Below are 21314 nucleotides of genomic sequence, written 5' to 3'. Positions count from 1 at the left end.
CCCCCCACCCACACACACACCCCTGCCAGTGCTAAAATTCAATGATGATCATGACTTTGAAATTGGTGAATATTCATTTCTGGATTCAAATCCACTAAAAAATAAAACACAGCATGATAACAAATTACACACATACATGTACATGTAACAGGACTTACAAGGGCAGAACATCACACTAATTCCAAGTGTATAAAAATTTCACCTTATTTCATTGAAGTACACTTATTTTAAACTGCTATGTACCAAAATTTGTGCACTCCCTGACCTAACCTTGATCCCAGATAATACATGATTACAACATACACATAACAGGACTTAAAACTGCAGATAGAGCATCACACTAATTTCAAGCACAATACAGTACATTTTATTTCATCAAAGTACACTTATTGTAAACTGCTATGTACCAAAGTTTGTAGACTCCCTGACCTAACCTTGATCCCAGATAATACATGATTACAACATACACATAACAGGACTTAAAACTGCAGAGCATCACACTAATTTCAAGCACAATACAGTACATTTTATTTCATCAAAGTAGACATATTTTAAACTGCTATGTACCAAAGTTTGTGGACTCCCTGACCTAACCTTGATCCCAGCTTCCCTGAGAATAGCCCATTTTCACGTGGCCACATCGCCCCCCACTGAACAGGCCAAGCTGGGAGCATTTAACCCAGCCGTAATTCGTCAGCATACAAAAAGTAAGAGGATAACACACATAAAAACACATCAGATGTGAAAGTGGCTTACAGGATCTGTGCAGAATTGCTCCCATATCACTTATTATCAAGGGTAACTGACCCACCCTGGGGTTCATCCAGAGGCCAAGCCATGCATTGACATACTTTCTAATAGTCTTTGTCGTACGTTAACTGCTAATTCTGTGATGATCCCTCACTCTTCTAAGCAATGCCGTTTCATTACCGATCTTGTAGGGCTCCGTGCTTTGTCAACTGCAGACCATTTGAGTTTAAAGACCAGCATTTTGGGCATTGTCAGCAGTCTCTTGTGTTGAGATTTATGTTTGCTGTGTGGTGTTAAGCGCCCATTCGCTGTGGAAGGAGAGTACACGGACTCAGAATGTAATTTACCGAATCTTCCGTCATTGCTACACTGTACGTCCAATTTGGCTCCTTGGTAGAGTTCATATAGGGTTCATATAGAGGGCAGAGCTAGGCTGCTGGATATTGTATAAAATGTAATGATTCATTTAATTTTATCAGAAAGAGGTATGTCAATGTGATTATGACCATTAGGTGTCATTATGACCAACAGACTCCAGTGATATTGGCTCAATTTTCTTCAGCCATATATTTTGAAATATTTGTGTTGCTTTGACGTGTTCCATTTTGCAATGACCTTGTACTTCTTTGGTACTGTAAGATTGATATTCAAAGATGTATGAAATGGGAAAAGTAACTGAAACACCACATATCACTTTAATTTCTTTCTCTGCTTACATGTGTATGGCTATTTCAATGACATTCTATAATTAAAGGTGCTATTCCTATACCTCAAGATTTTAATTGTCATGGAAATCCTTCAAAATTTTGATTGATATGCAACCATGTCTGTCACCATGGTAACTGGTGTTGGGTTACATCATGTTGTAATTTTATAGCAGGAGGGATTTAGACTCCTGTCTGACCATATATATGAATGTGGCAGGAGTAAGATTTAACAGAGCAAACCATACAGGTAAACATTATGCATTTGCTTTGCAAATGTTACCTTTCTAGTTAAATGTCTGTTTTTCCTGTCTACAGTGTATGATCTTCCCGAGCGACCCAACGACATCCGACTGTTTTACTCGTGCATGTCGCGGCTGATGATTTCGCTCGTCGGCAGACCGCCTTCCTCGAACACCGAGGAGCCGAGACGAGCCTCGTCGGTGGACAGCTCTGTCGTGGAACGGATGGCAGCGCAGAGGAGACCTCCAGAACCACAGCAGAAACTGACAAAGTATGCACCTTTGACTGATAAAGATAACATGTCATATCAGGACTAAAATAACACCTACATTTGTTGCTTTTACATATTTAAGTGAAGGTAAAATTTGGGCTGTGCAGGTATTTCTGATGTCTACCTGTACCTATATTGCAATGGTTCATGTACAGTAACTGGGTATAATAATCATATAGTGCAATAGGTATGTGGATTTTTATTTCATACTGCATATTGTCTGTTTTTTTTGTATGATCCATACTTCCTGAATTCTAAGACTGGTGGTGCAGGTAATTTTGAATCACCAGTGCAGGTATGCAGAGAAAACTATTTTGAGCCCTGTATATGCATAGTGTGTTCAGAGCCTGTATATGCTGTATCTAGTGTCTTCTCTGTCATGATCAGTGGAAGAGTAGCTTAACTTTTCATTAAGCTAAACTGGTTCGAGATCACTGTCTTTCTCTTCCACATAATGTAGCTTTGACTCCATGGTTCTCTCAGAATGAGCCAATCACATGATGCTATGTCTTACTTACCGGTGCTAATGTCATTTACTTTTGCCATAAAGCCAATCTCAGGGGCGCTTTTACATCAATTCAAACATTACCGTGGTTAAATTGACAGAACCTCGAGCCAGGGATCCCTAACTCAATACAAAATACCCATCTGAAACCTGTGGTTTTCAGACAGAAACCAACATTTGAAAATTAGCAAACATGCAATTTTGCAAGCAAAGAAATCCAGGACTGTCATCATTTCCCATTTAGTCAATTTCTGTCTTGCTGATGGTGTTGGGAGGTATGTTTGAACCCAAGTAATCACTGTCATGATCTTGTGTCCTTGGAGTAGATTGGACCAAATTGGAGGCAAAACTCAGGCATCCTACAATTTTGAAAGTGACAGAAAAAAGTATTCTGTGCCCTGAGTACTGTAATCTTGTGTCCTTGCTGGCAATTCTGCTAAATTGTAGGTTAAGATTATAACTTAGATCCACCCATGCCCAGTGGCCTACAGGCAAAAAGCTTTCTCTGCTCCAAGGCAGGGTTTCTGTTTCTGTCAGCTTAATCTTTTGAGAAGATTCTGCCAAGCTCAGATTCTTAACATGATACGTGGACTTCATAAAGTGTTTTGGGCCTGAATGAACATCCTGTGTACAGGCAAACAATCCCATGTAATTGCGTCTTGTAGTTTTGAATGATAAGGAATGGATCAAATTACATTGTGTTGTATTTTATGCTAATCAATATCATCATGTTTTTTTGTTTTTGCATTAATGCGCTCAATCTTTTAAATTAAGTAAATTTAATTTAATAATCTTATGATATATGTACGTGGAGGCACAATTCAGCCCTCGTCTTTTATTGATTGATAGAACTTGTTACAATCTTGAAAATGTTTTTGGTGTTTCTCTTCTCTATGCAGTTCTCCACCTGTAAAAGGCACACCCGTCACAAAAGCATTTGTCACTGACAAACCCAAGAAAGACGAAGCAGATCAGACGACGATTTCCTCCAAATCCTGGAGCGTCCAGCCTGAACAGCTAATGCTGCTGGCACCTGGTACTGGTTAGTATTGTGCTGTATCTCCAAATATCAACCAAATAACACAACAAATCTCAGGCAACTGTTGTGTCCTTGTGAAAGGCTATGCCTATTTCAGCACATATCTCAGGTGAAAATGAGTACCTAGCTTCAGTTAGGGATGTTCTCTTGGATAGGACGTAAAACTCAAGGTCCTGTGTTTGAGGAGAGACACACCTTGAGCATGCTTAAGATCCCATCACACTTTTTGAAAAGAGCAGTGCTCCTTCATGGCGTGAGTGGTTCAAACCTATAACAGCTGGTTATATTACACTGCACAACTTGTCACACTTAGCCTTTGCACATCTAACTGTAAGCATTGTTTTAAAGCTATTTAGTGATCATGCCCCTACTGTACTTGGTGGCAGTGAGTTCCACTCTAAGATAGGTCTAGGTAAAATTTAGTATGCACAGTCTTTCTGATGCTTAATATGTAGTAATGTGTATCTTATTTCTCTAGGTGGAGACTTGGACACTGCACAAGTACAGGTTCTAAACCACACCGATAGAGTCATGAGGTATGCACATTAAGTTCTTCTGGAAGCAAGGAGTAACACCAACTCCAACTATCACAACATGTTCGATAAATGTTTTGCCCTGCAAAATTCTATAGAATTTTTATATTCTTGTGTTAACCTTAATCCTACAATATTCATGTCGTTCTTATGTTATTTAATGAAATCAAATTATGTAATCTAATTCAAACTAGTACGCTAGAACGTAGTAATTATTGAAGTTGAGTTATCAACCAGATGAAATTATTAACGAAAGTTAATCTTACAGTTTTGAGCTGTCCTGGCCTGGCCATTGTTTGACAGTTACACCACAGCATGGTAAAGTTGATGCAAGGTAATGACATGTGTTTCTTTATTCCTCAATAGTCCCTTTTTTCTGAATAAAGTAGACTTATTTTGGTGAATAAGGTTCTGTCCTCAGTGCTGAAACGTTGGCTGTTGTGCATGACTATTGGCACTGTCTGAGGTGCTGAAAACCTGTTGTGTCTCCATTGAATCTGCAAAAATAAAACCACTGATATTTCAAGATTTGCAGTAAAAACTGTTAGTAGCTGATCTGTTGTTCCCCATCTTCCAAGGGTAAGACATGCTTGCACGAAAATGCTAAGGCTTGATGGCAGCCTGCCACTTGCCTCTATCCTGTGGGATGACGTTATATAGGTTAAGGTGGTGGAGGTCCTCCCTCATGTTGTTCATCCATCTCTTCCCCTGGACTGATTGCTTCCTTCAGGAGCCATCAGGTGATCCTGGTGAGCCCTAACCCAGCGACGCAGGGCAAGGCAGACATCTTTCCCTGGAGGGGGAACCTCTTCATACACTGTGACAACGGACAGAAGGTACATGTAGGTTCTTATGGAAACTTCCCAGCTGGTTAAATATCTTTAAAGAAAATGTTTTAAAAGTGTTTTAAAAGTGTTATTCTTTAAAAATGTTGAGTGCGATGCCATGTTTTGAGAAGTTATTAACAGTCCTACAATTGTATGTATGTTTGCTAATGCAAACAGGGGTCATTTGGTGCCTCATAGAAAACTGTACATATAATGAATGAATAGCAAGGTCTTTATTCATAACCACTGGTTTAACAAGAGCCAACATTTTGATGACCATCTGTCATCTTGATCAGGGCAATTCCGACTGGTTCACCGTGCACTCAAGCCAGACCTTACATGAACTTTTGAATTTTGGGCAATGTTTGAATGTGTACACTCACTTTTCCTTCACCAAAACGTTGTTAGGCTGTGAAAATCCAGATCCGGGAAGACCTGGCCCTGGAAAAGTCGACCTTCACGTCGGGAGTGACACAGCTGCAGCCTCTGGTGAACCAGGATGCCACACCTCACGTCACTCCTGCTGCAGGGACACATGAGGAGAAGTCTCCAACTGCTGAGGTGTCCGTCGCAAGTAAAGTGCTGAAGTTCCCACCAACCAGGAAGGGGGAGACTGCAGGTATAGAAGTCTTTTGTTTAAAAGCATCTTTATTACAATATATAGTATATACCAGATGAAAGGTTTCTTGGGTAAAGCCTAGGTCAGCCCTTTATCTCTTGCTATACAAAGAGGAGGGCGCAAGGCAAGTAAGACAAAATGTTAAAAGTTACTATGTGCACGGGACATTTTGGTGTTTCAATTTAAAGCCATTTTTACACATGAATTGCAAGTACATTTTATACATTTATATATAAAAATATGTTCTAAAAGTGTGAGAAGTCTACATGTAAAAGAAACAAACACTTATTGAAAAGAGTAGGAGTGATATGACGAAACTGGGCTGGGTTCTTAAAACCAGTCATAGTAAACCACATTGTACATTTCTGTTTGGTGTAATATTTCTTGTCCTCCATGTTTTGTTGTGCAGAAAGTTGTCTGGACTTCAGAAATTCTTCAGAGAAAGAGATGAAGTGGGAGTTGACATCATTTGCTCCTGCTTATGTCAAGGTACATAAGATAGTTTAGTTTTGTAGTATTGTTGTATTACTGCCACACATTGTATCATGTACGATTGTAGAACAATAAAGTTCATTCATTTATATAACGTTACATATTTCTTCTAGTAGGGACTACGAAAAAAAAGTGGTCACAATGGCCAGGTTGTCCTTTTGTAGATGTGGTGACTTGTTGAATGTACCGGTATTTTGTATACTGCTTTGATTGACATATCTGTTGTAATTGCTCCTATCCTAGGGTGTAGATGACACAAACGACATATTCCGTGCGACGTACACAGTGTTCAGATTCGCTCGGATCAGCGGAACACTTGGTGGAACGGAGAGAATACAGGTGAACCTATCAGTATCTAGTGGTCAAACACCATCGCTGTGTTGACACAATATTTGTAGATTTGTAGGAAATATATTGGAAACCTTGATTTTTTTCCAAAGTCAGTAATCAAGGTCTTTCAACCTCAAGCTGAACTTCCACACTTAAGTCCTAAGAAACCTCACTTTTTCTCAGACTGTGGCTTTTTGTGCTCAATGCAAGGCCTATACGACCACTTCTCGACATTGAATTAGAAATATGAGAGAGACATGGCTATGTCGAGAGATGGTGAACGTTTGTACATGTAGCCTGTAGATTGTAGGTTGGTGGGAAACACTTGTCAGGGATGGACTTCCAAAGCTTGGCCGTACGGGGAAAGAAACTGTCACTGTAAAAAGATTTCGAACAAGGAATTTGGACGGTGAAGTTGTGTGAGCTAGTGTGAAGTTGTGTGAGCTAGTGTGAAGTTGTGTGAGCTAGTGTGAAGTTGTGTGAGCTAGTGTGAAGTTGTGTGAGCTAGTGTGAAGTTGTGTGAGCTAGTGTGAAGTTGTGTGAGCTAGTGTGAAGTTGTGTGAGCTAGTGTGAAGTTGTGTGAGCTAGTGTGAAGTTGTGTGAGCTAGTGTGAGCTTCCAAGTGCCATCTTTACTTTTGATCCTTTACTAGGCTTTAGACATAACAGATTTCTTGTTGTTTTTCACAGATCCCTGTGACTTTTATTCCGAGGGAGATCGGCAGCTATTCCCAGTTCTGGGATCTACAGGTACTGTCTACCATTTAGCTCTGTGAAGCAATTTCGGTTTGTAAAAACTTCTGAAACTTTTTAAAATGTATTCTTTTAGCTAGGGAAACTTACAAGTTAACTGCTTAAAAGATACTAACAGATGACAGGTAATCAATGTGCTTTTAACCTCACACAAGTAGTGGCCGTTATCTTTCTCAAAAAGAAGTTGCAAAACTCCTTGAAGTAAAGACTGGAGGCCGAATCCCTCACGGTGAGGTTTAAGAGGAGTCCATTTTTGCCCCAGGGGGTGTGGAATATCTGTTATCTGTATTTTCTTCTGCTCTGTAGACTGAGGTTAGAGGGATGTCTGGAGGCCCTGCACAGACCACTAGGATCCAGCTGATAGCACAGGTAACTTTACCTTATGCTTTTATCATGAAGGTTATATGACACCAACACTTTTTGATACATGTACATGTACAGAATCTCATGCAAATACAGTTGGTTTTAGTATAATATATATACCAATGGTCGGAGTATATATAAATAACTACTAGGTGAAATTATTGTACAATGTCTTGTAATCAATCAAAACAACAGCAAACACCCTTAATAGATGAATGACACCTTCTTTTATCAGCACAGCATGAAGGACATTGAAAAACATGTACATAAATGTACTTCGTTACGAGTTGGCGGCGAAAACGGGAACACCCATAAATACGAGACATCTGCCCTCCAAAAGTGCCAAACTCATGCAACATGATCAGAATTCCATGCACAGTCTGAAAAAAGTCCTTGAACAGACTGATAATTTGTTCTCTGCACCTCCACATACACACTTACACCAGTCCTCCCTTCCACCAGGGAAAAGAAAGTGCTGACTCATCAGATGACAGTCTTCCCAGGAACCAACAGAGGTCCAGAAAGATATCTGGAAATAACCTGTCCACCACTACAAGTGCAAGGTATGCAGTAACTTCTTGTGGTTTTATTGTAACAGACTCTGTGTGCCTTATAAGTGTTGAAAAAGTTTCAACTTTGAGTGTCAAAGTTCTTTCTTCACAATCACTTGTTTACAAGAGCCCATGTTTTGATGACTGTCTGTCATCTTCATCAGGGCAATTATGACTGGGACTGAAGATGCTAACGAGTCATTATTGCCCTGATGAAGATGACAGACTGTCATTGAAATATTTGCTCATGTAAACAAGTGGTTATGAATGAAGTACTTTGATATTCAGTCATTCACCAACCTGATGAAATTATGTATGGAAACATTCAATCTTTTCCCTTACTCATAGAAAATGATACCACTTTACATAATTAACGTGCAACAATAGATGTTACACCAGATATGATGATGATAATCATATAGAAACTATCATAATGGTGCACCAAACAAATGCCATATAACTTCAAAGATTAGTGCATAGCTTCTTCCTTCAATCATTAGCACATATAGTCAAACTTGTCTAAGATGATCACCCATATAGAACTTAGAAGGTATAATGTTGCATCAAGCAAAGGCCATAGAACTTCAAAGATTAGTGCATACTGTACTTTCTTCAGACCCATGACTGTGAGGAAATTGATTCAGACCCAGTGTCTGGAGGCAGTATTGTTCTAGTGGGTAGCTCCTGGGCTGCCTGATAAATCGGCCAGTCTCGCCTTGTCTGCCACACTCCAGGGTAATTACGTCTGCTCTGCCTGCCAGTATGAGAGCTCCTGCCCACCAGACACTGTTATCTGTACTCAGGGCTCGAAATACTGGGTGCATGTGCACCTTAGTGCACCCAAAATTGGAGCTGTGCACCTAATTTTCTTCTGTGGGTACACTGGTGCACCCAAATATTTTTGTTGGAATTTTTAACATTAGAAATGTATAATAGTTTACCGGATATTCTTGGTGGCTGAGTATCAAAAAGATAATAAAATCTTTGTTGTAGTACTTGTTTAAGATTTTGAAGTTAGCTCTCATTTTAGATTCAAGCTCAGAAGAGGAGCTGTAAGACCTGCAGTTAGGTTTTGTTTCATATGGTGCACCCAAAAAAAATTTTGTGCACCCAATTTTTTTAGGTTGGGTGCACCAGTGCACCTATTCCCAAAAATGAATTTCGAGCCCTGCAGTAGGAGAGCTCCTGCCCACCAGACACTGTTATCTGCACAGTTCACTCACCCATATTGGCACCTACATTACAGTCATGATGAGGTTTAAGTCTTGGTCGGGATTGCACATTAAGGCAACAGACAAAATCAAAAGTCTGGCTCGGCCTCTATAGATGTACGATACGCTGTTGCTCAAAGTTAGGTTAGCTACAGTTGTGAGGTGCATAGGGAGGCTCCAATCTCTGTTTCTATAGCCCTTGGGCCACCTGGTAGTGGTTTGTGTTCAACTCCCATACTCTTTACCAAATGCTGAATGCAGTACATCGATGTATGTTCCATTTTTAATATCCTTAAATCCATGCCTACATTACATGTAAGTGCCTTGCTTTGAAGTATCTCATCAAGCTGGTGTGTTACAAAGAAGGGCAGTTATACCGGCTATACTGATACAGATACAGATAAAAAATCGAATATATGTGAAGTTGCTGTCAGACACTATCTAGTGTGTTTTTGTAACTACAGTCAAAGTGTAATAGGGGCTGTCAGGCTTGACCTCCCTATCAATCATCTGTCAAAATCACCTCCCACCCACCATGCAACTGAAGCAATTACATGTACAATAGAGACAAACCCGCAACTCAGCCACTCAAAGCAATACTTCTGTACCCAGAAGTCTTCTGAGGGAGATAGCTAAGATCAGGGACAGACAGAGATTTAAATGTGAAGTTAATTCTTTCCTCAGCGCAAAACTCTAACAGCAGTCTGTCTAGGCAGTCCTGCTGCTAATGCTAAGCGAGAGCTGACATACATGTGGATTTTTAAAAAAAGAGGTGGTGAAAAATTCTCATCTATACCTCTTGTAGGAATGGAGGTGCTGAGAGTGCCAAGAACGGGCTGGTGGTTCCCTGTGACAGGTATGTGTTCCCCGTCACCGTAGTGGACCAGTCCAGCACAGAAAAAGTCCTCATCAAGAATGACAGTGCCACCCCTGTCTCGGTAAGTAATTAACCTAGCTATCTTGGAAGTTCATCTGTGTTGGTAGAAGTCGTCATGAAACAAGTTTGAACTGCAATTTCCAACACAAGAAATTGGACTTACCCAAATTTTCGACTGTACAACTCCAGTCATTGTACTGTACAACTCCAGTCATTGTACTGTACAACTCCAGTCTTCCTTGACAAAGACTGGAGTTGTAAGGAAAATTTGTGTCTAATTTCTTTTGTTAAAAAATGCAGTTCAAACTTGTTTCATAAGTAACCTAGTTATTGTCTTCACATCATAGCAAAGAGTACTACTAGGTAGAAATAGTTCTGTAGTAGTGGTAATGGTTTATACCTGAAATTAAAACACTTGTTGTGAAGTTGAACAGTAAGTCAATACCATTTTTTAGAAATATTAGATACAGAATTGAAATTAAAGATATACATGAAAAAGTACTATATATAGCAGAATGTTTTTCCTGTACACTGTGCAATAAAGTTTGGAGAATGTAAAATTTTGTTTCTTTTTTGCTGCAGGTAAAGTTTGTGAGTCCTCGGTCTCCCTTCAAAGTCAATCACCACAAGTACACACTGAAGTAGGTACCCACTTCCATCTACATATACTTCAACTTGATTTTAATACATGTAACTCTACATAGTTACATGTATTTACTTAGACTTATTTAGGCTCCTGTGTCTTCTGACATGCAAGGGCAGTCAGAGTGTTCTAGTAGTTAACATTACCCATAGTTAATGTTAAATTCATTTCCACACCTTTCGGTATAACTTGTGTTGTATATCTCCGTTTCTATAGCCCTTAAGCTGTAAGCTTGGGCCGCACAGTTGTGCAAGCACTACTGCAATGGGCTAGTAGTGGTGATGTATTGTATATTTGTCTAACTAGAGGTGTGAGGAATTGATGTTGTGTGTGCATGTTTGTCAGTTTTTTTGTGTTTCTGAAGTTATTCATTTTCCATATAGAAGTCTTGTTCACCATAGAGTGTTTTTTTTGTGTTTCTGAAGTTATTCATTTTCCATATAGAAGTCTTGTTCACCATAGAGTGACAGAAGGTGATCAATGACACATGTAATATTAATCAAGGCCTTATTTGCATAATTAATGAACTGCAATTAAACAAGACACACTACAAGAAACTCTAACTTGTGATATTTCATGGAGGTACGATATCCTTGAATTCTCGGTAACCCAGATATGGTTTGAGTATAAATTTCTACTGAAACAGTTCTGACAGGTTTGACATACAAACGTCCTTATAAATCCCACCCAATTCTCCATGCTGACCTATACCCAGCCAAAGCCCCTGGATAAGTGATAGCCTGGTCTTATGGATACTATTACGTCTTGTCTGAGAGGGGAACGTTGATAGCGCTACCCTCCACCTTTAACTGTCTGGAGCAGATAACGTGGCAGAGTGCACGGTCCCCGGCCGCCACGGTTCGTCCCGAAAAGGGGATTGGATATCCATCTCTCACTCAAGCATCCAGCGAGTAACTTTATCGTTTTATGGTGGATCAGAGAGAGAAGAGAGGGAGAGTCTGGGCTATCTGGTTTAATGTGCGCAGGAGCCAGACACGTTTATGTGTCTAGACGGCTCGCGCCCTTTGAGGAACTATCCCTCCCGAGCAGACCAATTACGTGGTGGACAGAGATACAACGTCTAATGATGGGATCCCTCAGTCACTGTGATAATGGGACAGAATCTTACATCCCAACTTATCAGGCCAGGGCTGGAAATACTTCTTTCTGCATAGTATTGCTTGCTCTGGTACAGGTAACATTGAAAAGACACCACTCAGAATTTAGGAAGCATGGATTACACTAAAAACTGTTCAGATTCTACATTGCCGAGTTATCAGTCCAGGGCTCCAAAACTTTCTTGTGCATACTTAAAATACTGGTGCAGGTAACATTGAAAATTAGTTGCACCAGACAGGTTTTACCTGTACTACTCAGGATTTAGGAAGTATGGATCATAGTATACTAAAAACTGTTTGAAAACTGTAGAAACCATTGCCATTATATCTTCACACTCACAGGTGGTAACAGTCAATGCAGCAAACAAAAATCCACAGACATCTACATGTGTATACAGTATTAAACTTGTACATGGACCAGTGGTGGGGAATTTGCGATTCGAAGGATGGACCAGGGCCCTGGGATGGACCTCATTGTATATATACATGTTAAAAGAATGTCTGCAATGATCATGTAATGTTCCTAAGACCCTGCTTCTTGTACTCATACTTTTTTTTTGCAATTTTGTTCTTAACAAGAAGATTATGTATAATGTCCTTGTTCCAAAAGAAGTAACTTGGTTGTTTTGAAATTCTGTACTGTCAAGGCCAGCAGACTGTGCCTGGAATTCTGATCATGTTGCATGAGTTTGGCACTTTTGGAGGGCAGATGTCTCGTATTTATGGGTGTTCCCGTTTTCGCCGCCAACTCGTAACAAAGTACATTTATGTACATGTTTTTCAATGTCCTTCATGCTGTGCTGATAAAAGTACGTGGACTAGTCCATTGTTGCTTTTTAAGGGGTCAAAATGCCTGTTTTCATTTTACTATTTCATATGAAGGTGTGTATTATACCTACACTGCTATAATTGTGACCATTTTATGATCATCCCATAGATAATTTTTCCCATGGACACAAGCATTAAGAATCCTGTCTATAGCGACCACCTGTCCACATAGACCAGATTTTTCCAGTTTCCTGAGTAAGTTAGTCTCCTTGGGAAGTTTTGACTTTACTTGTACATTGACATCCATGTCTGGCAAAGATGGCCTAACAGCCTGTACTGAATACTAATTATATACCCGTCTGGAAGACCTAGAAGAGCACTATGATCGGCATAACCCCGGCTTCATCTGTATACAATGCGGTGCAGAGCCAGACAGACATAGTCCAGATCAATACGCCGGGAAAACGGGGTAGTAATTGGGTAATAAATGGTTTGGTCTAGCCCTTGCTGTACTGCAAGTCTTCGAATATTTGCAGCGGTTTAATTTTCGCTGCACCGCTCAACTGTGAAATCAGGACACCACAAATTTGCTTTGTTGTACATTTTTATACTACAGAATTGTTTGACATTGACAAACACTACAAAAACCTTTTTTTTTTATCAATCCTACAGCAAAATTGAATCCCTGCAAAAATGAATGAATTTACAGTATCCAGCAGCTAAAGGCCCCTTAAGGGCTGAAAGGTCTGAACGTGACATGGTCATTGCCCTTGTTTCCAGACGTATGTATATTGATCATTTGATAATTGAATGAGACATTAAAGATGGCATCTTCTATACAGCTTTGTATTAAAGTTCTGGACCATCCGATCGTGACATCGGTCATTGTCCTACTTTTCGGACGTATGTCTACTGAAAGAAGAAGAGCAGACATTAATGGTTTGATAATTAAAAGAGACGTATTAAAGGTGGCATCTTCGGTAGATTATGTTCACAAACATGACTCTATAACTGGTAAGATCTCATCAGTGAAAATATCTACCATAAGGTGTCATTGTCCTACTTTTTGGACGTATGTCTATTGAAAGAAGAAGAGCAGAAATTGATGGTTTGATAATTAAAAGAGATGTATTAAAGGTGGCATCTTGCATAGATGATGTTCACAAACACGAGTCTATAACCGGTAAGATCTCATCAGTGAAAATATCTACCACAAGGTGTCATTGTCCTACTTTTTGGACGTACGTCTATTGAAAGAAGAAGAGCAGGCATTGACGGTTTGATAATTAAAAGAGACGTATTGAAGGTGGCATCTTGAATAAATTGTGTTCATAAGCACGAAGCTAAAAGTGGTAAGATCTCATCAGTGAAAATATCTACCAGAAGGTTTCATTGTCCTACTTTTCGGTCTATTGAAAGAAGAAGAGCAGACATTGATGATTATTTGATAATTAAAAGAGACGTATTAAAAGTGGCATCTTGCATAGATTGTGTGACTCTATAACCGGTAAGATCTCATCAGTGAAAATATCTACCAGAAGGTGTCATTGTCCTACATTTGTACTTTTTGGATGTACGTCTACTGAAAGAAGAAGAGCAGACATTGACGGTTTGATAATTAAAAGAGACTTATTAAAGGTGGCATCTTCGATAGATTATGTTCACACACATGACTCTATTACCGGTAAGATCTCATCAGTGAAAATATCTACCATAAGGTGTCATTGTCCTACTTTTCGGACGTACGTCTAATGAAAGAAGAAGAGCAGGCATTGACGGTTTGATAATTAAAAGAGACGTATTAAAGGTGGCATCTTGCATAGATGATGTTCACAAACACGAGTCTATAACTGGTAAGATCTCATCAGTGGAAATATCTACAAGAAGGTGTGACATTGTCCTACTTTTTGGACTATTGAAAGAAGAAGAGCAGACATTGACGGTTTGATAATTAAAAGAGACTTATTAAAGCTGGCATCTTGCATAGATGATGTTCACAAACATGACTCTATAACTGGTAAGATCTCATCAGTGAAAATATCTACCATAAGGTGTCATTGTCCTACTTTTTGGACGTACGTCTATTGAAAGAAGAAGAGCAGACATTGACGGTTTAATAATTAAAAGAGACGTATTAAAGCTGGCATCTTCGATTGATTATGTTCACAAACACGAGTCTATAACTGGTAAGATCTCATCATTGAAAATATCTACCAGAAGCTGTCATTGTCCTACTTTTCGGATGTACATCTATAATTGAAAGAAGAAGAGCAGACATTGACGGTTTGATAATTAAAAGTCAGACGTATTAAAGGTGGCATCTTCGATAGATTGTGTTCATAAACCTAAAACTGGTAAGATCTCATCAGTGGAGATATCTACCAGAAGGGGCCTCAGAGATGAGACGAGGGTGGAATAGCTTATTGAGACGGGGTGGCCCTGACCTAGTTTTTACAAGGTTACTAGCGGACATGTCATGTTCAAGTCTGCAGCGGGAAGTGAGTGATTGCCGGTGGTGATACCATTAGTAGTGAGTACGTGCCTACGGAATGGTGCGTGCCTATGGAATGCTGATGTAATGGGGGGGGGCTGTTTCAGCTTGATGTGGGGTCTCATGATCAGGGCTCGAAATTCATTTTTGGGAACAGGTGCAATTTTTAATGTTAAATAAGTAGAATGTCAGCAAAAACTATCTATGTTTCATTTCTTAAGGAAAGTACTACAATCCTGTTTTTATTATTTTTCTGACACTTAAGTTATATGTGTTAATGTTAAAAATATGCTGTATACTACTATACAGTTAATATCTTTACACACATAAACCTACAGAAAAAAACAATCCAAATTTGGGTGCACTAAAGTGCACCTGCAACCAGCATTTTGAGATCTGCATGTGTCTGAAAACATACTCAGGCCAAGGAAAATTAAATTGAATATAGTTGTGTTTCCTATTAGGCCATGTTGATTTGATTATATGGATGACATCCTCTGGGAGCCCCAAAACTGATGCGCGCGTGCGAATAAAAAAAAGTTTTGCAAAAAAAAGGTTCTTTTCATTATGAAATCTACGTGGTCATGAGGGTTGAGCAAATTGCACAGAATATGGTTAGGCGAATAATCTAGTCTTCAAGTTCATTTCTTTACAATTTCGTCTTTTTTCGTTTGCTTTTGGCATTCTACGACATTGGTATACTTTGTATTAATTTTTTTTGTAACTTATGGTATATTTTTGCTCGTTTTGCAACTGTTTTGTACGATTTACAGTATGGTTGAAAACTTTTTTTTTTTTGGAAACGGCCGAAAATTCATGCGCGCGCGGATGTCATCCATATAATCAAATCAACATGGCCTTACGTTCCTGAATAAGATACTATATAGGGTCCGTAAGTAAGGATTCACTTTTTTCTTTCGTTATTCTTAATTAATTATTTTTTACATTTTAGCCAAAGTGATCGAACAAAAACTGTTAATATAATACTGAAATGCATCACTGTAAATATGTGTTATCATGGAAGAATACACAAACTTCATTCCTTGATTTCTGGCTCTGTTTTTTGAGGGGGAAAGAATGTTAGCATAGCAGTGATCACCTTCAATACTACTTGGGGACTCAAGACACTGTAAAACGTGCAATATTGTCATCACTCACTAGGAGTCTCTGTGATAGTTAACAGAACCAGGTCCATAAATGACATCATGTTTTCTAAACTGTATCATGCAACATAAGTTAGTTTTATCAAATAGGCATGCATATGGCTTCTCATTCTTATCAGCGAATGTCTTTTAAGTGGATGACCTTGTCATTTAACCCTTCCATTTTAAGATTCTTATTAAGGAACAATCCAGTTACTTCAGAGTCAGCTTAAGATAATGTGGGTGCCTGTTTCGCATACGTGATGAGATGTGTTATGGCTACTATGTCTAGACTGGTATTCAAACCTATTATACAAGTCATGCAGCTATTGAGTCTCTTTCGTCCTTTTCGCTATTTGAATTGTGTATTTGTTACGTAACAAAATGTTTTGCTTAAGAGGATTTAGTTTGCCTGTACCTGGCTTTGGAAGCGGCTAACTGCACACCTTTACTACTTAGTGGACCAACTCTCCTGGCATGTTATCTGTCTATTTGGCAATATCTACTCTTTTATAGCTGTTTTTGAAGCCTTGTAGTGGCTAGGATTTAGTGTGAACCATACTTTTCTTTCTGCAAATTTTCAAACACATTAATGTATATAACTCTGGTTTGGAAACCAGGCTATTGAACATCGAGTTCAAATTCAAGAGGCTTGATTGTTTAGTGTGAACTTTATAGTTTTCTTTCTGCAAATTTTCAAGCACATTAATGAACTAGAGTGTAACTTTGGTCTATTAGGAAATTCCCAAAGTTCCCATTCAAGAATCTTGAATGTTTACTTAAAAGGAATTTAGTGTATTAGCTTTCTGCGAATTTTTAGACACATTAATGAGCAACATTATAACTTAGGTTTAGATTATAAGCAGTCTATAGAACCTCAAGTTCCCATTCAAGATTTAGTGTGAACTTACATGTAAGTTTGCTTTCTGCAAATTTTTAATGATCACACAATAAACACATTAATGACCTAGATTATAAGTTAGGTTTGAATACCAGTCTATAGAATATGAAGTTCTCCATTCAGGAGACTTGCGTCTCCAGACTGGGAGAGTGATGTATTGGTCTCGCTCTCCCGGCTTTGATCCGTTTGAAATTGGGGCTGGGAAGATTGTCTGTCTGCGGCCTGTATAACAGCGTGCAACGGTGTGTGTGTGGATTTTGATGCATTATTCAGTGTCGGATCCTTCTGTTTCACTCCAAAGAAACGACGGCGATTCCCTAACGAGTGGAAAGCTCCGTCAGTCGGGGTCGGCTCTGCGCTCAGCTGGGCTCCTCGTAAAGCGAGGCTGTTTCTGGGAGATAAGGGGAGGGAAGTTTGCAGCAGCAGGGCCCCGGGAAGGAGGGACAAGGGTTAACGCTGTTGTTGCCAAAACCAATAAAATTAGAACCGTGCCTGCTGTTGGGCTTGCGACACCTATGCTACCTTCCTGGCAGCAGGAGCACTTGGAGAAAAAAAAGCAATTATTGTGGATTATTCTCAGTGAGATGTCATTAAGACTTAATAGTACAGTCAAACCAGTAGTGTAGGTCCATACTAACATCATGGTTTTTGAACCGTGCCTGCTGTTGGGGAAAAAAAGCAATTATTGTGGATTATTCTTAGTGAGATGTTATTGTACACTTAGATTAGTACAGTCAAACCTGTGCCATATGTTAAGTGGCACAACTGGCTACTTAGACTTGTCAGAGTAAGCAAATGACCTTGCCCTTTTAACCCTCCTATTTTTAGGTTCTTATTAAAGAACTATCCCGTTATTTCTTAATAAGCAACCGCCTCTTCTTAAGGACCACCTGGCCAATGTGACTACTTTCAAACTTGTACAAATACACTTAAAGCTATCACCCGACTTATCGTCTAATGTTTGCTATTTCCAGACCTCATTATTTGGACTATCGCTGGGAACCAAATTTCCTGTCTTTTTCTCTCAAAATCAGGCAAACATCAATCATTGGGCACGCAAATGTCATCCGTAGAACCTACTTGCTGCATGTGGCCTTGGCATACTAAGTTCCAGGCTTCCTGAACTAGTATATATAGGTACTGACAGGTATTGGCAGACTTTACAATTTCTTTCCAAGGACCTTGCAGGGTTACCTTGGTCTTATGTAAGGCTGGTCAGGAACGATTATCCTACAGGTGTGGCAACAGACCCATCTGGCTGATACCGTGGAATAGTAAACTTTTGCGGTGGTTTAATTATTCTGCAGTCAAAGGGAAAGGTTTTCATAGTGTTTTAAATTTGTGGTTGAAATATTTCTGTAGTACAGTAGTCATACAAGGAAGGCGTATTTGTGCTAGTGTCATGAATTCATGGTGAGATGTAACCACACACACAAAAACGGAGTAAAGAGACTCTTTTTAGCACAGGTGAACCAGTCAGAATCGTCCTGAGGAAGGTGACAGACGGTCACCGAAATGTCGGCTGTGAATAAAAGACTTGGTTGTGTAAAAAAATTTCTTTACCCACCAACCTGACAAAAGTATTCACGGAAACACAAAAACTGTGAAAATAAAGCCACCGCAAAGGTTTCACGATTTACAGGAACTGTGTTTTGCTACATCTGGCCCTTACTAAGGAACCATGATGCAATGTCAGCAGGCCTTGTGTACAAAATGTATATATATGACTGGTGACACTTTAGGTCCCATGTACTTAGCTTGCTGTTCAGGACACACTGGCAACAGCACCTATAGGCACAGAAACTGGCTGCCGATCTTGGCCGGGATCTGATAAACATTGGTGTCCCACCTCAGGTCATTTTGATGCACAAAAGTGCAACACTAGAATGAATTGAGACTTTATCCCAAATTTTCGGCTGACTCCATAAACCTTGTTCACGGAATAGACACGTCTACTGTTGGAAGGTGTCGTTAGAGACAAGTGACCGTATTAGTGAGTCATGCCTGCCAGATAACTTGTGTCGTCCCCCGTCTCGGTTCAGGGTAGGTCTGTGACCTCTAATGTAGAAAATCTGCAAGTCCCAATTCATTCCAGTGTTGGAAGGAAAGCTTAGTCTTTATTTCATAATGACTTGTACCAACACAGGTGAACTTTCATCCAAATATCCTAATTATGTTTTACCAACCTGATGAAACTATTTTCTGCTACATTTGAACATTTTTTTGTCCTTGACCTGCAGGGGAAAGTACTACGTCCAGCTGCCTGTCCACTTCAAGCCGACCCAGCCGGGGAAGTACGAGTCTCTCCTGGTCATCCAGAGTGAACTGAAGGGGAGTTTTGCTGTCCAGCTTGTGGGAGAAGCCACCAGGTGACCATGCAACAGGCACAACTTTCCACTTCTTCAAGTTCGGTTCAGTTCTTGATTCTTCATGAATAGACAATACGGGTGTACAGAATGAACACGTCAAATGTTTGTATTGATTAATATACTGACATGAACTGAAGGAGAGCTTCGCTGTCCAGCTTGTGGGAGAAGCCACCAGGTGACAACACAACAGGCACAACTTCCCACAGATTCTTCAAGTATATATTACTCAAACGAGACAATTGTAGACTATTTGTAAAGAAATAGACAACTGCAGCAAACTGAAAGGGAAGATTTGCTGTCCAGCTTGTATAGGGGAACACACCAGGTGACAACGCAATGTACAGGCACAACTTCCAATATAGACTCTTCAAGTTCGGATCAGTTCTTGCTTCTTCAAAAGTAGACAATGCAGCACTGGTGTACAGAATGAGCAACTGTTTCCAGTATTTATCAATCTGACAATTATGAATGGAGAAATGTTAGTATAAAATTTTGTATTATCCTGATATTGAAATTGTTGCTGCTGCTTACTTTGAAAACATAGGAGTGCTATGACACTGTAAAAATGTTGCAAACCAAGAAGAAATAAAACCTAGTATATTAATAGTATTATCAATTAAATTTCTTGCACAAGTGTATGTCTTCGTTTAGCAGTAATTCACAGTCAAAGAGTTGTGAACTGTAATAAATTCTGACTGTCACAATAGTTTTCCCTCATAGATAACTACAGATATTGGATACACTTAGGAGACACATAAGGCTGATATTATCTTTGATTTATGTTTTATCAAATCACTATCATAACAACAATTATTGCATACAGTTAACAACAAACTCCAAAACCATTCATATATATGCATCCAGTACAAAACCACCCTAAACACAAGAAAACTAATGAAAAGTCATAGGGGGCATGTCATGATCATTTTGTTGTCCTATCAATGAAAAGTTACAAAATGTCTGAGCGGTATGGATCATTTAGTTGCCAACTCCATATCCAGCCATGTCCTTCCCCCCTGCTTAGCCCACATGGTATGTCCCGGTGTGGGGTCGCTTCAGGCCAAGTTCAGCCTCCCTCAGCTGCCAGGAAAGTGCCAGAGCCATCTGGTCGTAAAAGAAAAAGAATGGCTGCAGGGAGTATAATTGACTGTATTTGGGCGGCACAGATAAAGCGCCGGACAGCTTTACGCTGACCTCCTGGCTGAGAAAGTTCAATCCCGAAGCCCAACCCTCTGACTGGTTTCTAAAAGTCTATATAAAATACTGTCCCTACTCTTGGTTCAAGGGTATCTCCTGCTGGTGGCGATGCATGGTGATATACTATGTAGACTAAGTGGTGCAGGACAGACTATCTATAGAGAGATACGGAAGCACTGTTAGCAGCTGAAGCACACATGTCGGATGCGTACTTCTGGCGCAGAGCACATACATGTAGCTACGTACATCATTGTCATATCTCATCGTCAAGTTTGCAAGAAAGTGCCCAGATTCCTGTCCTTCTTCGTAGAATGGGTTGTGATTATGTCAGATGAGACCTTAAGCTTTGTAAAGCTTGTAAAGTAACCAACAAGTTCACAGAAAGTGGGTACATGTATCCTCCACCAGTGAGGCCTTCTTTTTATAGGGGCTATGGATAGTAGAATTAGCCATTAAAAATAAATGACTAGGAGAATTAGCCTACAGTAACTAAGGATAACATTTCCCCTAACTGCTCAAGCAAATGATTCTCGTTGGCAACTTCTATGGAAGGTTATCCTAAATTTATTGCTAGTATTTTTACAGCCAGCATTGTTTAATAGTCTGGTGTTGACTTAGG

The 21314-nt window shown here is 39.6% G+C and overlaps 1 protein-coding gene across 1 annotated transcript in view; it reads left to right on the top strand.

Annotated features, from left to right (window-relative positions):
• Window positions 1-21061, top strand: part of LOC109480541 (centrosomal protein of 192 kDa-like) — a 37674-nt gene extending 16613 nt beyond the window's left edge. Inside the window, exons 24-37 of the mRNA XM_019782762.1 lie at window positions 1773-1968; window positions 3373-3515; window positions 3991-4048; window positions 4314-4379; window positions 4776-4881; window positions 5281-5491; window positions 5901-5980; window positions 6227-6322; window positions 7002-7061; window positions 7371-7433; window positions 7890-7990; window positions 9995-10127; window positions 10649-10707; window positions 19370-21061. Coding sequence (XP_019638321.1) covers window positions 1773-1968; window positions 3373-3515; window positions 3991-4048; window positions 4314-4379; window positions 4776-4881; window positions 5281-5491; window positions 5901-5980; window positions 6227-6322; window positions 7002-7061; window positions 7371-7433; window positions 7890-7990; window positions 9995-10127; window positions 10649-10707; window positions 19370-19502 — 1505 coding nt within the window. The 3' untranslated portion in view covers window positions 19503-21061. The remainder of the gene's footprint in view (window positions 1-1772; window positions 1969-3372; window positions 3516-3990; window positions 4049-4313; window positions 4380-4775; window positions 4882-5280; window positions 5492-5900; window positions 5981-6226; window positions 6323-7001; window positions 7062-7370; window positions 7434-7889; window positions 7991-9994; window positions 10128-10648; window positions 10708-19369) is intronic.
• Window positions 21062-21314: the final 253 nt, after the last annotated feature.

The sequence above is a fragment of the Branchiostoma belcheri genome, unplaced genomic scaffold (genome assembly GCF_001625305.1).
Source record: "Branchiostoma belcheri isolate BF01 breed outbred unplaced genomic scaffold, Haploidv18h27 scaffold51, whole genome shotgun sequence".
Lineage (NCBI taxonomy): Eukaryota > Metazoa > Chordata > Leptocardii > Amphioxiformes > Branchiostomatidae > Branchiostoma > Branchiostoma belcheri.
Note: the sequence above shows the minus strand (reverse complement) of the source record. Positions and strands in the feature narration are given on the sequence as shown.